At 37.3% G+C, this 21,776-nt stretch overlaps 1 protein-coding gene across 4 annotated transcripts in view; it reads left to right on the top strand.

Moving 5' to 3' along the window:
* The window catches only part of LOC138806220 (POTE ankyrin domain family member A-like), an 87,371-nt gene that overhangs the window by 27,977 nt on the left and 37,618 nt on the right, over window positions 1-21,776 (top strand). For all 4 annotated transcript variants that reach the window (XM_069991755.1, XM_069991757.1, XM_069991756.1 and 1 more), the window contains 3 exons: window positions 10,337-10,501; window positions 11,651-11,684; window positions 13,584-13,656. In XM_069991755.1, coding sequence (XP_069847856.1) covers window positions 10,337-10,501; window positions 11,651-11,684; window positions 13,584-13,656 — 272 coding nt within the window. The remainder of the gene's footprint in view (window positions 1-10,336; window positions 10,502-11,650; window positions 11,685-13,583; window positions 13,657-21,776) is intronic.

Here is a 21,776-nt window from a genome sequence, read left to right as displayed (position 1 = left end):
AGTGAAACACACCATTGCATATTATTATACAATACATTTTTGTGTTTGTTTGCCAGTATTGGGGCTTAAACTTAGGACCTTGCACTCTTGCTTGGGTTTTGCTGGAAGCTGGCACACTAACACTTGAGCTCTAATTACAGCTTTTTGCTGGTTAATTGGAAATAAGTGTATCTCTGATTTGTCTGCTGCAGTGGGCTTCTCACTTTGATCCTCCTATCTTAGCCTCCTGAGTAGCTAGGATTGTAAGCCACTGGTGCTTGACTATAAAAAACAATCAGACTTTTAATTTTCTTTTTTCTTTTTTTGTGCTATTGAATTGATGACAGGAACTTGAGCCTGCTAAGCACACACATTATCACTGGGCTACACCTTTAACTCAGATTTTAAATCCAGATCTGTACAATATCAGGAAGGAAAAAATGACAGATTAGATTAGTTTTTTTGTTTGTTTTGTTCTGTCCTGGAGCTGGTACTCTGGGCCTGGGTGCTGTCCCTGAGCTCTTTTTGCTCAAGGCTAGTACACTACCACTTTGAGCCACAGCCCCACTTCTGGGTTTTAAGTGGTTAATTTGAGATAAGAATCTTATGGGCATTTTTCTGCCTGGGATGGCTTCAAACTGCAATCCTCAGATCTCAGCCTTCTGTGTAGCTAAGATTACAGTCACGAGCCACTGGCACCCAGCTGTGTGTGTGTGTGTGTGTGTGTGTGTGTGTGTGTGTGTGTGTGTGTGTGTGTGTGTGTGTGTGTGTGTGTGTGTGTGTGTGTGTGTGTGTGTGTGTGTGTGTGTGTGTTCCCAGTCCTGGGGCTTGGATTCAGAGCCTTGGCACTGTCCCTGAGTTTCTTTTCCTCAGGGTTAGCATTCTACCACTTGAGTCCAGCGTCACTTCCAGCTTTTTCTGTTTGTGTAGTACTGAGGAATCAAACCCAAGGCTTCATGCATGCTAGGCAAGCACTCTATCACTGAGCCACATTCCCAACCTAGATTAGTTTTTTATGTTCTTTAAAGTCCATATGAACAAAGTCACTACTAGTACTCTATGTCTGGCTTCTTTTGTTTTGCTGGTCAAGGGACTTGAGCTCAGGGCCTGTCCCTGAGCCTCTTTGTGCTCAAGGCTAGCTCTGCCACTTGAGCTACAGTGCTACTTCCAGTGTATGACTTCTTTTGCATATGGAGGTTCATCCCATCGCTCCATTTTATAGCTGAGTATTGTTACATTGTGTGAAAATCCACAATTCGTCCATTGTGCTTGTGAAAGACAATTGGATTGCTGCCAGTTTTAGGCAATTAGCAATAAGGTTACTCAGAATATTCTTATCCCAGTTGAAATTAAAAACAAAAACAAACACAGGAAGATGAAAACTGTTAGATGCCAACATTAAAATGTGCAATAGGTCCAGAAATTGTGGTATCTATACACAATGGAATATTATGCAGCAATTAGAAAGTACAAAATAATGGCATTTTCAGGGAAATGGATGGAACTAGAAGAAATGCTGAACGAGGTAAGCCAAGAGCAAAGAGCAAAATGGCACATGGTCTCCCTGGTAAGTGGATGTTAAATCCAAAATGTAAGGTGATATGACAAAATTAACAAGACTTAAGAAACAAAGGACTTCCACTCATCTGGTAGAATCACTACTAAGTAACTCCATGCTGCTGATCACATGTATGGCATATATGTACACACCAGAGGGAAACTAGGAGTTTGACACAGAACTAGAGGGAATCAGGGGAAAACATACAATAGCGGGACCCATCAGCTGCACTGGACATTGCTCAAAACGAACTAAGCAACTCAATGGCAGCGATGGGAGGGAGGGAACAAGAGGGAAAGAGGGAACAACTGATGCTATGCAAAACGAAGGAAATGTACCTATCACCTGATGTGGAAGAAATAACTGTATTACAAAGCTCATAGAACTCATAAATGTTATAGACCACGATAGACAATTTGCCCCATGAAAGTTAGAATGTGTTTGTGAGTTTAACTAAACATCACTATCCCACAATACTGTGAAATTTGGGAAATTATGCAATCACTTAATCACAGTAAAGAATTTGGAAAAAAATGTGCAGTAGGAGCCAAGTATAGGGGCACATGCCTGTAATCACAGCACTGAGGCCAAGGCAAGAGCACTGCAAGTTCCAGGCCAGCCTGAGCTACTGGGTGAGTCACTGTCTCAAAAACCTAAACACAAAACAAAACTAGCCCATCACTGGTGGCTCACACCTGTAATCCCAGCTACTCAGAAAGCTGAGATCTGAGTATTGCTGTTTAAAGCCAGCCCAGACAGCAAAGTCTGTGAAACTCTTTAAAAATTTTTATTTATTGTTGTTTTAGAGGTGATATACAGTGGAGTTACCTTTATGTACCTCAGGTGTTAAGTACATTTCCTTTCATAGTGTCATCTGTTCCCTCATTCTCTCTCATCCCCTATCTCCTCTCTCCACCCATGAGTTGTGTAGTTCACTTTCATCAATGACAAGTGCATCCAGTGTGTGCCACTGCTGCACTTTTTCACCCTTTTTCCTCTGATTATGTGTCCTCCCCCACCCTCCCGCAGATGTGGATATAAATACACTATATATAAGGTAAAGAATACAGTCAACAACAACAAAAAAACAAATTAAGAAAAAAGTCCTTTATTTCCATATCTTTGGAGCTCATTTCAGTATGTATATTATTTTGTATGCATATGAAGAGGTGTTTAGGTATTGCACCTTTGTGATTCTCTCCTAAGACTATCCTCTTTTGGTTTCACTGTATGTGAGTATCTAGAATTCTGTGTAATTAGTCATACCCCAGTGATTGTTAAGTCTAACATTCACATATCAGGAAAAACATGCACTATTTGTCTCTCTGATCTTGGCTTACCTCACTTAACAGGATTTGTTCTAGTTCCATCCATTTCCCTGCAAATAACATTATTTTATTCTTTCTAATTACTTGTAAAATTCCATTGTATATAAGTACCACATTTTTCAGATCCATTCATCTATTGTGGAGCATCTGGCTTGTTGGCTACTATGAATAGTGCCACAACGAACATGGATGTGTCCTTATCATATCTTGGCTCATGATGCTCACTGTAGATTCCCAGGATTAGTATGGCTGGATCTTGGGAAGGTCTAAGTTTAGATTTTTTTGGGAACCTCCAGACTGCTTTCCAGAGTAGTTGTACTAGATTACATTCCCACCAGCAATTAAGTAGGGTTCCTTTGAACCTACATCCACATCAGCATTTGTTGTTACTAAAATTCAAAATGCTGACCAGTCTAACTGGGGTAAGATGGTAGCTCAGGGTTGTTTTGATTTGCATTTCCTTTATGACCAGGGATGATGAGCATTTCCTCATGTGTACCTTTGCCATTCTTACCTCTTCTGAGAAATCTCTTCTTAGCTTCCTTGCCCATTTAGTAATTGTTGTATTAAGTTTGGGGGGGGGGTGGTATTTTCTTAAGCTTATTGTATATATTGGATATTAGGCCTTTGCCTGATGTATTGCTAATAAAGATCTTTTCCCAATTGGTTGGCTGTATTTCTAGTTATGTGCAGAAACTTTTTATTTTAATATAGTCCCACTTGTCAAGTCTCTCTCCTACCTGTTGTGTTCCTGGGACCCAATTTAGGAAGTTTCTGCCTGTACCTGTAAGTTCTAATGTCTCTCCTACTCTTGCAGTAGTTTCAGAGTTTGGGGTCTGATGTTGAAGTCTTTGATCCACTTTGAGTTGATATTGGTGCATAGTGATAAGCAGTTTTTAGTTTTCTGCATATGGCAGTTCAGTCTTCCCAACACCAATTGTTGAAGAGGCTATGATTTTCCCACTATATATCTTTGGCTTCTTTGTTCAATATTAGATGACTATAAGTATGTGATTTTATTTCTAGGCCTTCTTATCTGTTCCATTGATCTGCAGGTCTATTTTTGTGCCAATTCCAAGCTGTTTTTGTTATTATGGCTCTGTAGTGGAGTTTGAAGCCTGGTATTGTGATACTGCCCTCATTACTTTTATTTGCCTAGAATTGCTTTGGGTATTCTAGGTCTTTTGTTGTTCCCATGAAGTTTTGGGTTGTTTTCTCTATCTCAGTAAAGAACATCATTTGGATTTGGGTGGAGATTGCATTGAATTTGTAGATCATTTTTGGCAGTATGGCAGTTTTCACAATATTGATTTTACCTATTCATGAACATGAAAAGTCTTCCTGGTGTTCTCTTTGATTTCTTTCATTAGATTTTTATAGTTTCACCACAAAAAAATCTTTTACATCACTCATTAGTTTTAAGGCTATTAATTTAATTTAAGGTATTAATTTAAGGCTATTGCAAATGGGATTGTTTTCATGATTTCCCTTTCTTGTTGGTATACAGAAGGGCTACTGATTTTTGTGGATTAATTTTGTATCCTGTTAATTTGCCAAAGTAGTTGATTAGTTCTAGGAGCTTGTGGATGGATTTTTGGGCCCTTTAGGTATAAGATCATGTCATCTGCAAATAGGGATAGTTTAATTTCTTCTTTCCCTATGTGAGTCTCTTTACTGTCATTTTCTTGCCTTATTGCTATGATAAGAATTCCAGAAATATATTGAAGAGGAGTAGAAGAGTGGGCATCCTTGCCTTGTTCCTGATTTTAGGGGAAATGGTTTTACTTTTTCCCCATTTAGTATGATATTGGCTGTTGGTCTATCACATATAGTCTTTCTTTTTCTTTCTTTTTTTTTTCTTAAGGAATGTTCCTTCTATTCCTAGTTTTCCAAAGCTTTTAACACAAACAGATGTTGTATTTTGTCGAAGGCTTTTTCTGCATTTATTAAGATAACAATGTGGTTCTTGTCCTTGGATCTGTTGAAGAGGTGAATTATATTTATTGATTTGCATTTGTTAAACCAGCCTGGCATCTATGGGATGAAGCCTCTTAGCCATAGTATATAATTTTTTAAAATTCATTTCTGGATTCTATTGGCTAATATTTTATTGAGTAGCTTTGCAACTGTGTTCATCAGAGAAATTGGTCTGTAGTTCTCTTTTTTTGTTGGATCCTTACCTAGCTTTGGGATATATATGATATTGTTTACATAGGATGAGTTTGGAAGTACTCCCTCTGCTTCTATTTCATGGAAAAGCTTGAGGAATAGTGGTATTAGCTCATCTTATAGAATTCAGCGGTGAATCCATCTGGGCCTGGGCTTTTCCTTGTTGGAAGACTTCTGATTACTTCCTCAGTCTTGTTGCATGTTATTGGTTTAAGCAGTTTATATCTTCTCTGTTCAGTTTAGGCATATTTTATGTTTCTAAAATGTCCATTTCTTCTAGGTTTTCCTTCTTTAGTGAGTATAGGTTTTGAATTTCTTGAAATTCTTGAATTTCTTGGATGTTTATTGTAATGTTTCCTGTGGTGTCTCTGCCCTTGTATATTTGAATTTCCTCTCTTGTTTCTTTGTTAATCTTGAAAATGGTCTGTCAAGCCGGGCACCAGTGGCTCATGCTTGAAATTCTAACTACTCAGGAGGCTGAGATCTGAGGATTGTGGTTCAAAGCCAGCCCAGACAGAAACTCTGTGAGATTCTTATTTCTAATAAACCACCAGAAAACCGGAAGTGACATTGTGCTCAAGTGGTAGAGTGCTGGCCTTGAAGAGCGCAGGGGCAGCACCCAGGCCCAGAGTTCAAGCCCCATGACTGACAAAAAAAAAAAAAAAAAGAAAGAAAGAAAATGGTGTGTCCATTTTATTAATTTTCTCAAAAAACAGCTTTTTGTTTCATTGATTTGATGTATACATAAAATTTTTATTTCATTAATTTCTGCCCTAATCTTTGCTATCTCTGTCAGTAGTTTTACATTTTTTTTTCTTGTTTTTCTAGCAGTTTTAATCGCATCATGAGGTTGTTTACTTGAGCTGTTTCTGTTTACCTGTTTTTTGTATATGTGTATTTAGGGCTATGAATTTTCCTCTCAGCACTGCATTTATTGTATCACAGATATTCGGTTGTGATGTGTTTTCATTTTCATTGAATTGTAAGAACTTTCTCATTTCTTCCTAATTTCTTCTGTGACCCAGGTGTTGTTGAGTAGTGTGTTATTCAGCCTCCATATTTGAGTGATTTCTGTGTGAATCCCTGTGGCCTTCTGCTGGAAGGAAACAGATGGGGGTGCAGGGAAGGAATGGGGATGGGCTCCGGCCTCTTTGCTCTCTTCCAGTGTGGTGTCCTTTCTTGGGTGGGAGGGAGGAGTGCGGGCTTTGGGTCACCAACAGCGCTAGTCTCTGGTGGGGAGGAGCGTCCCTGTCAGGGCACTCACTGATCCTGGAATTGGCTGTGGTCCGCCAGTGTCAGTGTCTGTGAATGCTGCAGCTTACAGGCCGAGTCTGGGGTCCCGGGATGTCACCATGCTCCCAGCTCAGCTGCATTCGCTGGGGACTGACCAGTGATGCCGTGGGCGCTCTCCAGGCCTAGGTGTCACAGTGCCTGTCACTGGTCTCTGTCTCTGTGCACTCTCTGGGTCTGGTGCTGTGGGAGTTTTCTGCGTCTGGATTCTGCAAACCTCTTGTAGGCCCTGGAGGTCCCACAGCTGCGGGCCACTTGCATGGCTTACTCGCGCTGCCCAGTGTGGGATGGACGGACTGGGACGGGCTCTTCGCTGTTTTCTGTTCTTGTGTCTACAGGTTATGAGTTTGTTTTTAACTTCCTGTGAGATTCTGCTAGTTCATATGTTTGTTGTTGTTGCTCTGTTGGGGAGAAGTGTGTGTTAGAACCCCAAATCTCTGGTTAGAGAGCTAGGATGGTTTTCCATTCTGTTGGCGCCATCCTCTCTCTTCCATATTTTTATTTATTAGGATTGTTATGCCATAAAGTTGTCAATTGTGTAAACACTCATCCCGATGGAAATAAACTGTCACGATCAAGAGCAAGGCAGTAACGGAGCCCGTACTGTAGAATTGAGGTCTGGGCTACCAGGGGGACCTGTAGCTTTCTGCCAGCTTCAGATCCAAGGTTCCATTAACTAAGGCTTTTAAAAACTGTTTTCATATAGGGAAGTAGGTGGAGAAGTAAGGTATAAACTTCAACATGTGACTATATATTGTATACAAGTGTTAGCTGACCTCCTTATCTTGGGAATGAGACCTAAACAGCAAACGGCTTACAATTTGCATAAATCTTAGTCTAGCCCCAGGCTCCCAGGCAGTTTAGGGTACAATTAGCCCATGCCCAGGATAGAACTGAATTCTTGTTAAACCAGGACTGATCAACCTTTCTAGGAAATTCTCAGTGTTCTGCGAGTATGTTGGGAGAAGGCCTTTCAAACTCCCAATCCTTTCGGGCCTCACAACTTCACTTTTCAGGCTCTCACATAAACTATCCTGTCCGTAACATAATGAGGTAACTAATCATTAAAAAAATAATGCTAGCCAATCATCATGGTACATGTGTAATTCCAACAACGGGAAGCTAAGTTTATATCATAACACTGAAGTCAGCTGGGGTAGATGGGCAGAACTTGAAAAAAGCAATAGATTAGTTGTGTAGTTCATGTATTATCTCACAATGAAAGTATGTGTAAAGCATTTGTTCAATGAAACAATTTGTGCCAGTTTTGTTATAGTATCTGCCAAGTTTTAGAAGGGAACAAGCTGCTTCCCAGGCTTTCTTCCTTATTAGTCTTCAGTAATGTTTAGGTTACTATTTATCCTTTATAGTGGCGGAGTGATTAAATGTTTTGAATGTTACTAAGCTGTTGCACTTGGACTTCCATATTCTATCAGCATTTTAGCTATTGATTAAAACATACACAAATATGCACAAAGCCCACAAAGGAAATACTTATCTTTACTCTTCATTGATTTTAAGCTTTCTGTTGTAGTCTGTAATCTCTTATAGATAGTCAATGTATGTGGTTATGTTCCAATTTTCTGATTGAGAAGGTAAGTGACACATACCATGGTATTTACAGATCAGCTAACTTTCAGAAGGCCTCTTTTGTAAGGTAGAAGGAGTGATATCTATAACAAATGGAACTCACTGTTACTATTGCTGATTGGTTGGTATTAAAAGGCATATTCATTGTATTGGGTTTGTCTATTAGGGGACAGGTGGCTGACATTGTATGGAGAATAAGACCAATGGTCATTGATTTAGTGAATAGATGGTTTAGGTGGGTAATTACCATCAAGGCTACAGGTAAATCATCTTGTGTTTGAAGAAGCTTTAACTGCATTTTTTTTCTGATTAAAAATTTCCTTCACTCAACTGTTCAAATTGGAAAATATTTCATTTTCCAGAAATTTAGTTTTGGAGTTTGGGCCCAGAGAATTGTTCAGCAATTGCTGTACAGAATATCTTCCATTTTTATATGATTATACTTAGCTCAAAGGAGTCTACTTTTTCTGTAAAAATTGTTGATTGTTGGGGAATTTTTCATGAGAAAGTCAGTATCATTTAAAATTTGTGTATGCACATGATAGTCACTGCATATAAATGCTCCATTTGTATATTCCATAAGTAAGAAAGAAGCAGGATGTGGAAACAAGATGATTTTCATTTTTTTGTGTGTTTTTTTCTGATTTTCCTATTTTGTCACTGTTTTTGATTTCTGTACCTTTTGTCTTGTATGTAAGTTTATCTGATTTGGAGAGGGTAAAGAGAAATACAAAAATGGTGGGACAAAGGATAAACTAATTCAGCAGTGCTACTCACTAGACACTGTTGAAATGAACCATATAACTTATGGAGTAGGGAGGTTGGGGGAGGGGAACTGGAAGAAAATGAAGGAAGAAGTGACACTGTTCAAAAAGAAATGTACTCGTTACTTGACTTATGTAACTGCAACTTCTTTGTATATCATCTTTACAATTAAAAAAAACAGCATGATCTGTTACTAAGTTCACAGGTTTATAATAGAGATAGACACTGTTATAAAAACACAAAATTTATTGTGTACTTTATTTTGAAACAAACTAATAATCAGTACATTTCTTTTTTGACATATATGTCAAGTATATAATAGTATAACATAAATTATACAATATATATAATATATAATATGTAATATATATGATATAAATATAACATATATGGTATATAATAATATATTATAATATACAACAAATATGTATAATATAGAAATATATAATATATACAAACATATTACATATATAATTGTATATTATATGTAATACATTATATATATGTATAATCATCTGGGTATTTGGAAAGCATGGTTTTTCTGAAAGATACTTCACTTTCCTTTTTTATGTTTTGTTGTCATGTTGATTTTAAACATCATTTAAACATTATATTAAAAACCTAAACAAAAATATAAGACAAGTCTAATTATTCCTCCCTTGTCTAAGAGTCCTTTTCTATATGCAATGAGCTCCAACCTTTTAGCGTAAGTGTCAAAATTTGTGTGGGGCTTATTCCTAGTCATTCCCCTCTATGTTTTAAATATTTTCCTCTAAGGTACTGGAAAGTGCCTCCGTGTCAAGTACCCAATCTTTGCATTTACATTCTCTTCTTATTTTAGTTATTTAATTAATTTTTGGGGGGAGGAGAGGTTTGGGGCTTGAACTCAGGGCCTGGGCATTGTCCCTGAGCTTCTTTTGCTTAAGGGTAGCACTCTCCCCCTTGAATCACACCTCAACTTCCTATTGTTTTTGTAGTTTATTGGAGAAAAGAGTCTCATGGGATGGCTTTGTACTGTGATCATCAGATCTCAGCCTCCTGAGTAGCTAGGATTACAGTATGAGCCACCAGCGTCTGCCTTACATTCTCTCCTTTTTTTTTTTTTTTTTTTTTTTTTCGGTCATGGTGCTTTTGAACTCTGGGCTTGGGCACTACGGCTTGATCTCTTGGTGTGAGCTCTACCGCTTGAGCCACAGCGCCACTTCAGGTTTTCTAGTGGTTTATTGGAGATAAGAGTCTCACAGAGTTTCTTGTCTTGGCTGGCTTTGAACCACAATCCTCAGATCTCAGCCTCCTGAGTAGCTAGGATTACAGGCATGAGCCACCGGCACCCACCTCTATATTCTCTTCTTGGTTTTCTCTCACATTTTTTTGGGGGGGAGGGGTGGTAGTGGTGAGCTCCTGTTATGTAGTTTACCTCTTTGTGCTTAAGTATCATCAATTCCACTCCAACTTATATATCCTTATATATCACAATCTGTTATTCTCCTGTTTTTATTGTAGGATGTACATGTTCTCATGTCTTTAGCTGGTACTCTATAATTTTTTGCCTTAATAAATGAATTAGAGTGGGAAATAGCTGAAATGTTACCAGAGAATAATTAAATCTTTACCAGTGGAATTATTAGAAAATATTGACTTTCATGAATTTTTTAAGGAGTGCTCCTTTCTGGACTGACATGGAAGTGAAGGAAAGTGGAAGTGAAAATTGGACCTCAGGAAATTCTGTGTCAATACATGAGAATCCCACTTCAATAACTAGTGATCTACTTCAAATGACAGATGGATGCTGTTCCGATGGAATAGATGAAGGTGAAGGAAGGTAAACACTGCAAACTTTTCAGCTGAAGAAAAGTTAATGGTAATTTTCTGGAGATTGAATAGAGTGCTCTGAAAACAAACAAAGATTACTTAACAATATCAGTGCTGCTGAAAGGTGGTTTCGATGAGGGTAGGTCAAGGAGCAGCTTCAATACGTTTTCATCATGGAAGTCTGACTCTAGAAAATAATGCTGAACTACATTTTTGAGAATTTTGACTAAGAGATGCAATAAAAAATGCAAGACAAGAAGAGTATGACATTTAAGAACATTTATTTCCTTTTAAAAAGAAGCTTTTTGAGTGAGTTTACATGATATTGGAAATGAACAAGAAGAGGAAAAAAACATGCATTCAATTAATTTGAATTAAATTGTCTAAGTATTTAAGAACCTGATAGATTTAAAGGAAACATTTGATTTGATTTTGTTTTTGCTTGTACCAGTGCTTGGACTCAAGGTCTCTTGTTCTTTCTCACTTTGTTTGCTTGTCCAATGCTCTACAGTTTAAGCCAAGCCCAGATTTTGGTAGTGAATTGGAGATGGAGACCCAAGAACTTATCTGTCTGGGCTGACTTTGAACAATGATCCTTTACGTATTAGCTACCTGAATAGCTCTGGAAATTTTTAAAAAGTAAATTGCCTTTGAACTTTTATTCATAAATATATATGAATATATTGTATATATGGATATAAACATAGTTGTAATATAAACATATACATATGCATAAAATATATATATAAGAATATCTTGAGAATGATTATTCCTAATACTATTAAAGAAGACATTTGCTTATATGTGGACTTGTATAATATTTTCTAAATGGAATTTAATGCTCTTTAATGGAGTGTATTTTTCCCTTGTTTAAATGACAACAAAAGTCACCTTAGAACATTTCTTTATGTCAAATAATATAAGTAGCAGCAAGGTTTTCCTATTGCTTTGACCATCAGAAAGCTAATTTGCTGGCAAATTAATGTCTTTGTTTTATTTTAGTATTATTCTTTCTCACTAATGTTCACTCTTTTTAGAGTGAAACCTAAACAGTGTTCTTGCCTTAAATATAGGCTATAAGAACAAAAGTAGAGTATAGATATGTTGTATAAGATTCTGCATATTTAAGGTTTTCCTGAAAATATTTTGTTTGTTTTAGGTTAAAGAAGAAAACATCTAAACATACTCACAAGGTATTGTAATATACAAGAAAAACTACAGTCTTATTGGTAGCAAGAGCATAGTGTTCCCTAGAGAACAGTGCAGAAGCAGTGAACTGTAAGTCTAGGGACCATCAGATCCTGGGAGAGACCCAGGTAAGTGGCAGTACCACCCATCAGCACTATTAAGGACCTTAGCAGTGTTGCTAAGACCCAGCCACCTAGCCCTTGCTTACTGTGCTGCTCAAATCCAGAATTAGGGGCATATTATATGGAATGGAACACTGTGTAGTCTCTCATGGGCGCCTGCAGGCAGGCAGGAGCAGAAACCATAGCAAAGAAGGTTTTGAAGGAGTAAGAGGGTTGAATATAAGACATGGCTGGGCTGGGAAGGTGGCTCAGCGATAGAGTGCTAGCCTTGCATGCCTGAGGCCCTGGGTTTGATTCCTCGGCACCACATAAGCAGAAAAAGCCAAAAGTGGCGCTGTGGCTCCAGTGGTAGAGTGCTAGCCTTGAGCTGAAGAGTTGAGGGACAGCGCCCAGGCCCAGAGTTCAGGCAAAAAAAAAAAAAAAAAAAAAAAAAAAGACATGGCTATGTTGTATTTAAGAGGAAAGATGCCAAAGAAGACACTGCTGCCAAAAGAGTTAACTCCCAGGCAATCACTTTATCCTGCAGGAAACAGGGAGATTGTGGGGTTTAATGTTGTTAAAGGAGAAAATGTGTAGAAGCAGCAAACCTGACATGTTCTTCTAGGGTTTCAGTTCAAAGCAGTAAATATGAACCATCATAATAATTGTAGATACTGTCCAGCTAACAACGGGGGTCATCTATGCAACTTACCTGTAGAATTAGCAGAATAGTGAGAGAAGGGAAGAAGGAGCAATTGTAGAGCATTCTCAAGCCAGGAAAAACAAGGCTGATAAGGGCCCACCAACCTGATTGTTCTTTCTGCTGTGACCCTATGGGCATATTCTAACATTCACCACCAGAGTATTGGCAGCCATGATGCTGCAGATCAAGATAGGACTCCGAGGCCAAACATGTGCTTCTGTGGGTCTTCTCGCTACTTCTTGTCAAAGGCAGCTCAGAGAAGAAGGCAGCAGAGCATGAGGAACATCAGTCAATAGACCGAAAGGTTGCTGAACTCAAAGTCAGGTTCACCACAACTTGAATCAGCAATGCAGACATACTTTAGGTAAAGCACAAGAGAGTAAAGGGACTAAAGCAGCATTTTTTGCATCTGAGAATTCTTCAGTTTCCCAGGCACAGCATAGCAGGGCTGAGTAAATGCAGATCTCCTGGATCCTACCACCATCCTGTTTCATCATCACCAGAAAGAAAATAATATAAAATTACATTGAAAAGATTGGACCTGAAGATCTTCAGTGCCATAGGATCAACTAACTTACTAGAACTATCTCCATTACCTATACAGCATGGAGTTTCATTCTTTTTACCTAAACATCTGTTATGAAAGATTATTCTTTTTCAAGCATAGTGTTCAACAACATGCCCTTACAGGTTTCCAAATTGTTTCATGTCTGTGCAAGTTGAAATTTTTACAAAATTTAATTTCAAAAATTAAACTTGCCTTTTTTCCTATAGATAAACTGAAAGTACTTGTGATTACAGATTTTAAAGAAAATGCTATTTTATTGAATGGTACTTTATAAAAATAATTTAATCTACCATAAAAATTAAAAATCTAATGGAAAAGATAAAGTGAAAAACTGTCAATGTGAATCAATTTTCATGGAAAAAGTGCTTAAGAATTACTGATAAAGGGTTCATTTGACAAAAATTAATTACTTTCAAAAGTCATGGTGCTTCTGTATTTTTTCATATCCTACCTACTTAAACTTCTGTACCTTTAGTATTTATTTATTTTTACTATTTGAGAGCCTTTAAAAATAGTATTATTTATTTTTCAGGTCAGAAAACAAATACATTCTCTGGAAGACCATGATGATTTAGCTCTGTCATGTGAAACAGAAACAGATGATTGTGAGTAGTCTCATTGCAATATTCAGAATATGTAGTGGTTGCAGAACAATTTAGGATGATGTTCAGTTAGGTCTTCTGCATGCATATAAGGCCTCTCTGCATATTTCACTACTAATTGAACATGTCACTTAGCACTGAGTCACAGAACACTGATACGTTATAGTGAGATTCATGTTAAAAATACACTCTCTATAGAATAGAGGGCTACTATAAACTGTCAGCCAAAAAGACATGATGATTCCCACTGTAGGTTTCTTAGTGTGTCATTCTCAAGCTTTTTGTTGACTTTGCTTCTCTCCTGTGTCTTTTCCATGATAAGATCAGCTTATCATTGTTTCTGCCTGGAATACTGTGGTAAGCTTAAACTATGTCCCATGTTTCTTCTCCTCCTAGAACTCTGATCTACTTGCAACTGTATTTTTGAATTAAAAATTCAGATCTGATCATTCTAACTCACAGCTACCTGTTCTTATTTCTCTAAGGTTAAATATCTCTTTCCTTTAGCTTCATCCTGTATATCTTACTCTGCCCTAGCTACTTCTTAGATTTTTGTTTTTGGTTTTTAGAACAGCATGTTTTGTTTTTTGGTAGTTTTACTGAGTTAGATTGATATATGAAACACTGCACAATTGGAAAGCGTACCATTTGATTGGTTTGACATACTTGTTAAATATACTTAACCATCTGAACCAATAGTTAAATTAATCACTCACAGACTCTTCACCACATTTTATACTGTCCTAATAAGAAATTGCCAAGTTGGTTAGCACTTGGGCTCATATCTTTAATCCTAGCTGGATGGCCATCCAGAGCAGAAGATTTTGCAAGGCCTCATTTTAACCCCCAAAATATTTGGTGTGTTGGTACTTGGCTATCATCCAGGTATATGGGAAAAATAAATAGGATTTCACTGTAGTGTAAGGAAAAGCATGTAATCTATTCAATAAAAAATGACAAGGGGCTAGGAAGGTGGCTCAGTGGTAGAGTGCATGCATTGCATGCATGAGGCCCTGGGTTCCATTCCTCAGCACCACATAAGCAGAAAAAGCCAGAAGTGGTGCTGTGGCTCAAGTGGTAGAGTGCTAGCCTTGAGCTGAAGAACTGAGGGACAGTGCCCAGGCCCAGAAGTCAGGCCCCACAAATGACAAAAAAATGACAAAAGAAAAGGATGGTGGCATGGTTCAAGTGGTAGAGAGCCTGCAAGCAAGTGAAATGGCCAGTATCTCCAAAACAATAAAAGGACCCAATGGATCTTTAATGTATTATATATCATTTTCCATTTATACAAATAGCACATGAGAATTCCAATTCCTTGTTTTCTTCTACAATATAAACAATTATTTTAATTTTAGCAATTTTAGTCAGTGCATAGTATTCATATTTCTTTCTTGGCTAGTAATGCTGATCATCTTTTCATGTGCTTATTTTACTTTGGCAGGTCTTTGATGATGGTCTTTTCAAATCCTCTTGCCCTTTAACATATCAGTTATTTGCTTTTTGTTGAATTTCAACAGTTCATTACGCTTTCAAATACCATTGCCTTATCAGCAATATTTTTAGAATGATTTCCCCGGGTTGTACCTTGAATATTTTCCTCTTTTTGTTGCTGTGGTTATGTATTTTTTTTCACTACAAGGATCCAGCTCAGAGTCTTAACACATGCTAGTTAACTACTTTTAACTAAGCCTCAGATCTAGAGCTGTTTTTAAAATCATTTTGTCTTGTGCATTGGTAATTTTATTACATGTATTATACAACATTCCTAATTTGTGAAACCCTAAGTAGTATGCTGACATTTTATACATTTGATTTTATTTTATCCACATCACAATTTATGCTCTTTTCTCTTGATGATAATGACATTTGAAAACTCAGAGCCCTATACTTGCTAGGCTGGCACTTTTTTCACTTGTATCAAGGCCCAAACCCTGTTTCATTTAGATATTTTCATATCTTTGCCCTGTGGTGGTCTCAGACTGTGATCCTCCTACATATGCTTCTGAACAGCTTGGACCACAGATTCTAGTATACCACATAGGTTGTTCATAGGTTGTTCTTGTTAACTTTTGCCCAGGTCGCCTTCACTGAGTAGGTGCAGTTGCAGTCATTGACTAACATACTTGGCATTTAATCCTCTTAATAATAGCTTTTGAAGTGTAGCAATTTAAAATTTTGATGAAGGCCACTTTATATACTTTTATATTTTGGGGTGTCATCATTAAGAAGATTTTAACCCATGCTGGATCACAAAGATTTTTCTCTTAGGCTTTGAGAAGTGTTTAACTTTTCAGTCATATTTAGATCTATGATTTAGTTGAATTCTTTTTTATATATGGCTTCAGGTATGGATCTTAGTTCATTTTGTGGATATGGTTGACTAGTTTTTACAGCATCAGTGATTGAAAAGGCATCTTTCTTTCCAATATCATTGTGATTTTTGTCAAAAAATAAATTAGCTATTTGTCTGTGGTCTTTTAATATTTTCCATTCATTTATTTATTTTGCTTTAAACCTTTGATAAATTTTAGGTTAATATGTAAAACAAACACTCCTATGCCTCCTATTTTGTTTTTTTTTCTTGTTGGTTTGGCTGTTTCGTTTTCATATGATCTTTCTTTTGTCAAGGATAGAAATTAAAGCCCAGGTCTGTATATGCAAGTTAAGGGCTTCTACACTGAGCTATAATTCTAATACCCCATAGGAATTTTAGAATCTGCTTTTCAAATAAAAACAAGTTTTCTAATCCTTATGGAATTAGTTGTTAGATTGAGGTACATTTTATCATCTAAATGAAAATACTTGGAATCTGTACTTTGAGTCTGTTTGTATTTACATAGGTTCCATTTATTTTTCTCAGTAATATTTTATATTTATATATATTTTATATATACTTTTCTACATTTTATCAGACTTGTTTTAGGTCATATATTTTGGCTAAGACTATAAATTTGTTTCTGTTTTTACAAATTTACTTATAGTTGACATATTTTTTATCCTGAGGATTAATTTGTCTGTTTGATCTTTTGTGCCTCCATATGAACTTTTAGATAGACTTTCTATTTCTGTAAAGAATGATAAGTTTTTAGATTTATTTTTTATTGTAAAGGTGATATTCAGAGGGGTTAAAGTTACATAGGTCAGGGGATGAGTACTTTTTTTTTGAGCAATGTAACCTCTTTCCTGGTTTTCTCCCAATTTTTTCCCTCTCAAACTCCTCCCCCAAAGTTGTATAGTTTGTTTCCAGTGTAGTGTCTAGTGTCTAGTGAGTATCACTGCTGAATTAGTTCACCCTTTTCCTCACAGTTTCTGTATTCCCTTCCCCTCCCCAAATCAGATACACTTACATACAAGACAAAGGGTACAGAAATCAAAAGGAGCAACAAAAGGTGAAAAACAAAACAAAAAAATCACAAAAAATAAAATAAACCTCTTCTTTCCATTTCTTGAAGTTAATTTTGATAAACATCATTTTATGTGATAATATGCAATAGCTATTGAGCCTCTCCTAAGAATATCCTCCTTTGGTTTCACTGTGTGAATGTTTAGAGTCCTGCCTAATATCATGTCCAAGTATAATTTTTTTTTGTCTAGTACCATCCATTTGCTTTCTTGTATACTCTAATTACTACAAATGAGGGGAATCATGCATCCTAAGTTTCTTTGTGTCTGGCTTACTTCACTTAATATATTTTTTTCCAAGTCTTTCCATTTCCTAACAAATGGGGGCAGTGTTGTTCTTTCTGATGGAGGCACAGAATTCCATTTTGTGTGAGTGTGTGTGTGTGTGTGTGTGTGTGTGTGTGTATGCACTACATTTTCTTGATCCATTCATCCACTGAGGAGCATGTGGGTTGAGTCCATATCTTACATATGGTAAACATTGCTACAATGAACATGGTTGTACTGGTGGCATTAGTGCAGGCTGGTTTGTGGTCATTTGGATAAATGCCCAGGAGTGGGATTGCTGGTCATAGGGAAGCGCTATGTTTAGTCTTTTGAGGGCCTCCATACTGCTTTCCAGAGTGGTTGAACTAGTTTACATTCTCACCAATAGTGTAGTAGAGTTCCCTTTTGGCTGCATCCACACTACCATTTCTTATAGTTAGTTATCTTTCTTTTTTTTTTAAAATTTAATTTAATTTTATTTGTGAACATACTGTACAGAGGAGTTACAATTACATGGGCAGGATAATGCGTACATTTCTTACCAAGCATTGCAGCCTCCTCCTTTGTTTACCCTTCACATCCCTTCCCAGCCTCCCCCCTCCCCCCAATCCCAATCTTTCTCCTTCCCCCCCCACCCCCCCACCCCACCCCCCCCGCACCGACGTTGCAAATCTAGTTTTGGAGATGACAACTTGTACTTCTCATTGTTGCAACAGGTCCGCCTGTATCCTTAAACAACTGGTTTTTCCCCATCTCCTCCACAAGTTATACTGACATCAAATATAGTGAAAGCAGGGGTTATACTGTGGGGGAGGGACATACAAAGCAACAAAGAGATAATCTTATAAATGCGTTAGAAACACATGCATGAAAGAAAAAAACATTAAAATACACACCTAAGGGTTCATTTTCCTGACATCACATTATCTGACCTTTTCCGCTTGACTCATACATCTACTAGATATTACAAATAAGGAAAACCATGGGACCTATGTTTCTTTGGGCCTGGCTTACTTCACTTAATATTTTTCCAAGTCTTTCCATTTCCTAACAAATGGGGCAATGTCATTCTTCCTGATGGAGGCATAGAATTCCATTGTGTATATATACCACATTTTCTTGATCCATTCATCTACTGAGGGGCATCTGGGCTGGTTCCATATCTTAGCTATGGTAAATAATGCTGCAATAAACATAGTTGTGCTGGTAGCTTTAGTGTGGTCTTGTTTGTAAACATTTGGGTAAATGCCCAAAAGTGGGATTGCTGGGTCATAGGGGAGTTCTATGTGAAGTTTTTTGAGGAACCTCCATACTGCTTTCCAAAGTGGTTGAACAAGTTTACATTCCCACCAACAATGAAGTAAGGTTCCTTTCTGTCCACATCCCCTCCAGCATCTGTTGTTGTTAGAGTTCTTGATTTTTGCCGTTCTAACTGGAGTGAGGTGATATCTCAATGTTGTTTTGATTTGCATTTCTTTTATGGCTAGGGATGTTGAACATTTCTTCATGTGACTATTGGCCATCCTTCTTTCTTCTTCAGAGAAGCTTCTCTTTAAGTCTTTCACCCACTTATTTATTGGGCAGTTGTTTCTTTGAGGATTTGTTGTTGGGGGGTTTAATTTTTTGAGTTCCAAGTATATTTTAGATATGAGACCCTTGTCCGTTGTATGGCTAGTAAAGATCTTCTCCCAATCCGTGGGCTTTCTATTGATCTTGCTAGCTATGTCCTTTGCCCTGCAGAAGCTCTGCAACTTTATGCAATCCCATTTGTCCAACCTTTCTTTGATTTGTTGTGTTTCCGGGTGTCTATTCAGAAAATTTCAGCCTGTGCCAAGGAGACCTAGGGTTTCTCCTATTCCATCCTGTAATGTTTTCAGAGTGTCTGCTTTGAGTTCAAGGTCTTTGATCCATTTGGAGTTGATTCTGGTGCAGGGTGATATATAAGGATCTAGCTTAAGTTTTCTACATGTAGTTAACCAATTTTGCCAGCACCATTTACTGAAGAGGTTGTCTTTCTTCCATTCTATTGTTTTAGCTCCCTTATTGAAGATTAGATGGCTATAGGTCTGTAGGTTCATTTCTGGGTTTTCAATTCTATTCCATTGGTCCTGAGGTCTGTTCTTATGCCAATACCAAGCTGTTTTGATTACTATGGCTTTAAAGTAGAGTTTGAAGTTTGGTATTGATATTCCTCCAGCAGTGTTCTTTCCATTGAGGAGCGTTTTTGCTATTTGTGGTCTTTTATTGTTCCATATGAATTTTTGGATTGCCTCTTCTATTTCCTTGAAGAATGAGGTTGGAATTTGGATAGGTATTGCGTTGAATTTGTAGATAGCCTTTGGAAGTATTGCCATTTTCACCATGTTAATCTTTCCAATCCAGCAGCATGGGAGGTTTTGCCATTTTTTAAGTTCTGTGTTGATTTCCTTTTTTAAGATTTTAAAGTTTTCATCATAGAGGTCCTTCACTTCTTTAGTTAATTCCTAGGTATTTTATTTTTTTGTGGGGCTATTACAAATGGAGTTGCTTTCCTAATTTCAGCCACACTTTTCTCATTGTTGGCATACAGAAAAGCCATTGATTTTTGGGGGTTAATTTTATAACCTGCTACTTTGCCAAAGTTTTGAATCAGCTTGAGTAATTTGGGAGTGGAGTCTATGGGATTCTTTAAATACAAGATCATGTCATCTGCAAAGAGGGAGAGTTTTATTTCTTCTTTTCCTATTTGGATCCCCTTTATGTCTGCATCTTGTCTTATTGCTGTAGCAAGGCATTCTAATACTAGATTGAAGAGAAGTGGAGAGAGTGGGCACCCTTGTCTTGTTCCTGAGTTAAGAGGAAATGGCTTTAGTTTTTCACCATTGAGTATAATGCTGGCTGTAGGTTTGTCATATACCGCCTTTATTTTATTGAGGAATGTTCCATGGATTCCTAGTTTTTCCAAAACCTTCATCATAAAGGGGTGTTGGATCTTGTCAAATGCTTTTTCTGTATCTATTGAGATAACCATGTGGTTCTTATTCTTGCTCCTGTTGATGTGATGAATAATATTAATTGATTTGCGTATATTGAACCAGTTTTGCATCCCTGAAATGGATCCTGTTTGATCATGGTGTATGATTTTTTGGATGAATTGTTGAAGTCCATTGGCCAAAATTTTGTTGAGAAGTTTTGCATCAATGTTCATCAAAGAAATGGGTCTATAGTTCTCTTTCTTTGATGAGTCCCTGCCTGGTTTTGGGATGAGGGTTATGATGGCTTCATAGAATGTGTTCGGTAGTGAGCTTTCTCTTTCAATTTCATTGAAGAGTTGGAGGAGTATTGGTGTGAGCTCTGCTTTGAAGGCCTAGTAAAATTCCGCTGTAAAACCATCTGGTCCTGGACTTTTCTTAGCTGGGAGGTCTCTTATTGCTGTTTCTATTTCAATGCTTGATATGGGCCTGTTAAGCTGGTTTAACTCATCTTGGTTTAGTTTTGGCATGCCAATACTTGCTAGGAAAAGGTCCATTTCTGTCAAGTTCTCAAACTTATTAGCATAAAGTTTTGAGAAGTATTCCCTTATAATGTTCTGAATCTTGGTTGTTTCCGTGGTGATGTTTCCATTCTCATCTCTGAGTTTATTAATTTGGGTGTGTTCTCTTCTTTTTCTGATAAGATTTGCTAAGGGTCTGTCAATTTTGTTAATTTTTTCGAAGAACCAACTCTTTGTTTTGTTGAATCTTTCTATAGTTTTTTTGGATTCTAATTCATTTAATTCTGATTTAATTTTGATTATTTCTTTCCGTCTACTGGATTGGGGTTTATCTTGCTGCTCTTTTTCAAGGAGGTTTAGATGTGTCATTAAATTGCTAGTTTCAGATCTCTCCAATTTGTTGATGTAGGAGCTCAGAACTATAAACTTGCCTCTGAGTACTGCCTTTGCTGTGTCCCAGAGGAGCTGGTAATTTGTGTGTTCATTTTTGTTGAATAGCATGAACATTTTAATTTCCTTTCTAATCTCTTCCATGACCCACTCTTGATTCAGCAGTGTGTTGTTCAGCCTCCATGTGATACCGGACTTTCTTTGGTGGCTTTTGGTGTTGAGTTCTAATTTTATTCCCTTGTGGTCAGAGAGAATGCAAGGTATAACTTCAATGTTTCTGAATTTAGACAAGTTTGCTTTGTGGCCTAAAATGTGGTCTATTTTAGAAAACGTTCCATGTGCTGCTGAGAAAAACGTGTATTCTGATGCTGCTGGGTGAAATGTCTGTTAAGTCTAGTTGATCTATGCAGTTGTTTAGATCTGCGGTTTCTCCGTTGAGTTTTTGCCGAGTTGATCTATCTAGTGGGGAGAGTGGTGTGTTAAAATCCCCAACAATTAATGTCTTTGGATCTATATGGGATTTGAGGGAATGTAGTGTTTCTTTGATAAATTTGGGTGCTCCATTGTTTGGCAAATAGATATTTAGAATTGT

The sequence above is a fragment of the Dipodomys merriami genome, unplaced genomic scaffold, assembly GCF_024711535.1.
Source record: "Dipodomys merriami isolate MVZ:Mamm:240054 unplaced genomic scaffold, mDipMer1.0.p SCAF_4, whole genome shotgun sequence".
Taxonomy (NCBI): Eukaryota; Metazoa; Chordata; class Mammalia; order Rodentia; family Heteromyidae; genus Dipodomys; species Dipodomys merriami.
This window is presented reverse-complemented; position numbering and strand designations above follow the sequence as displayed.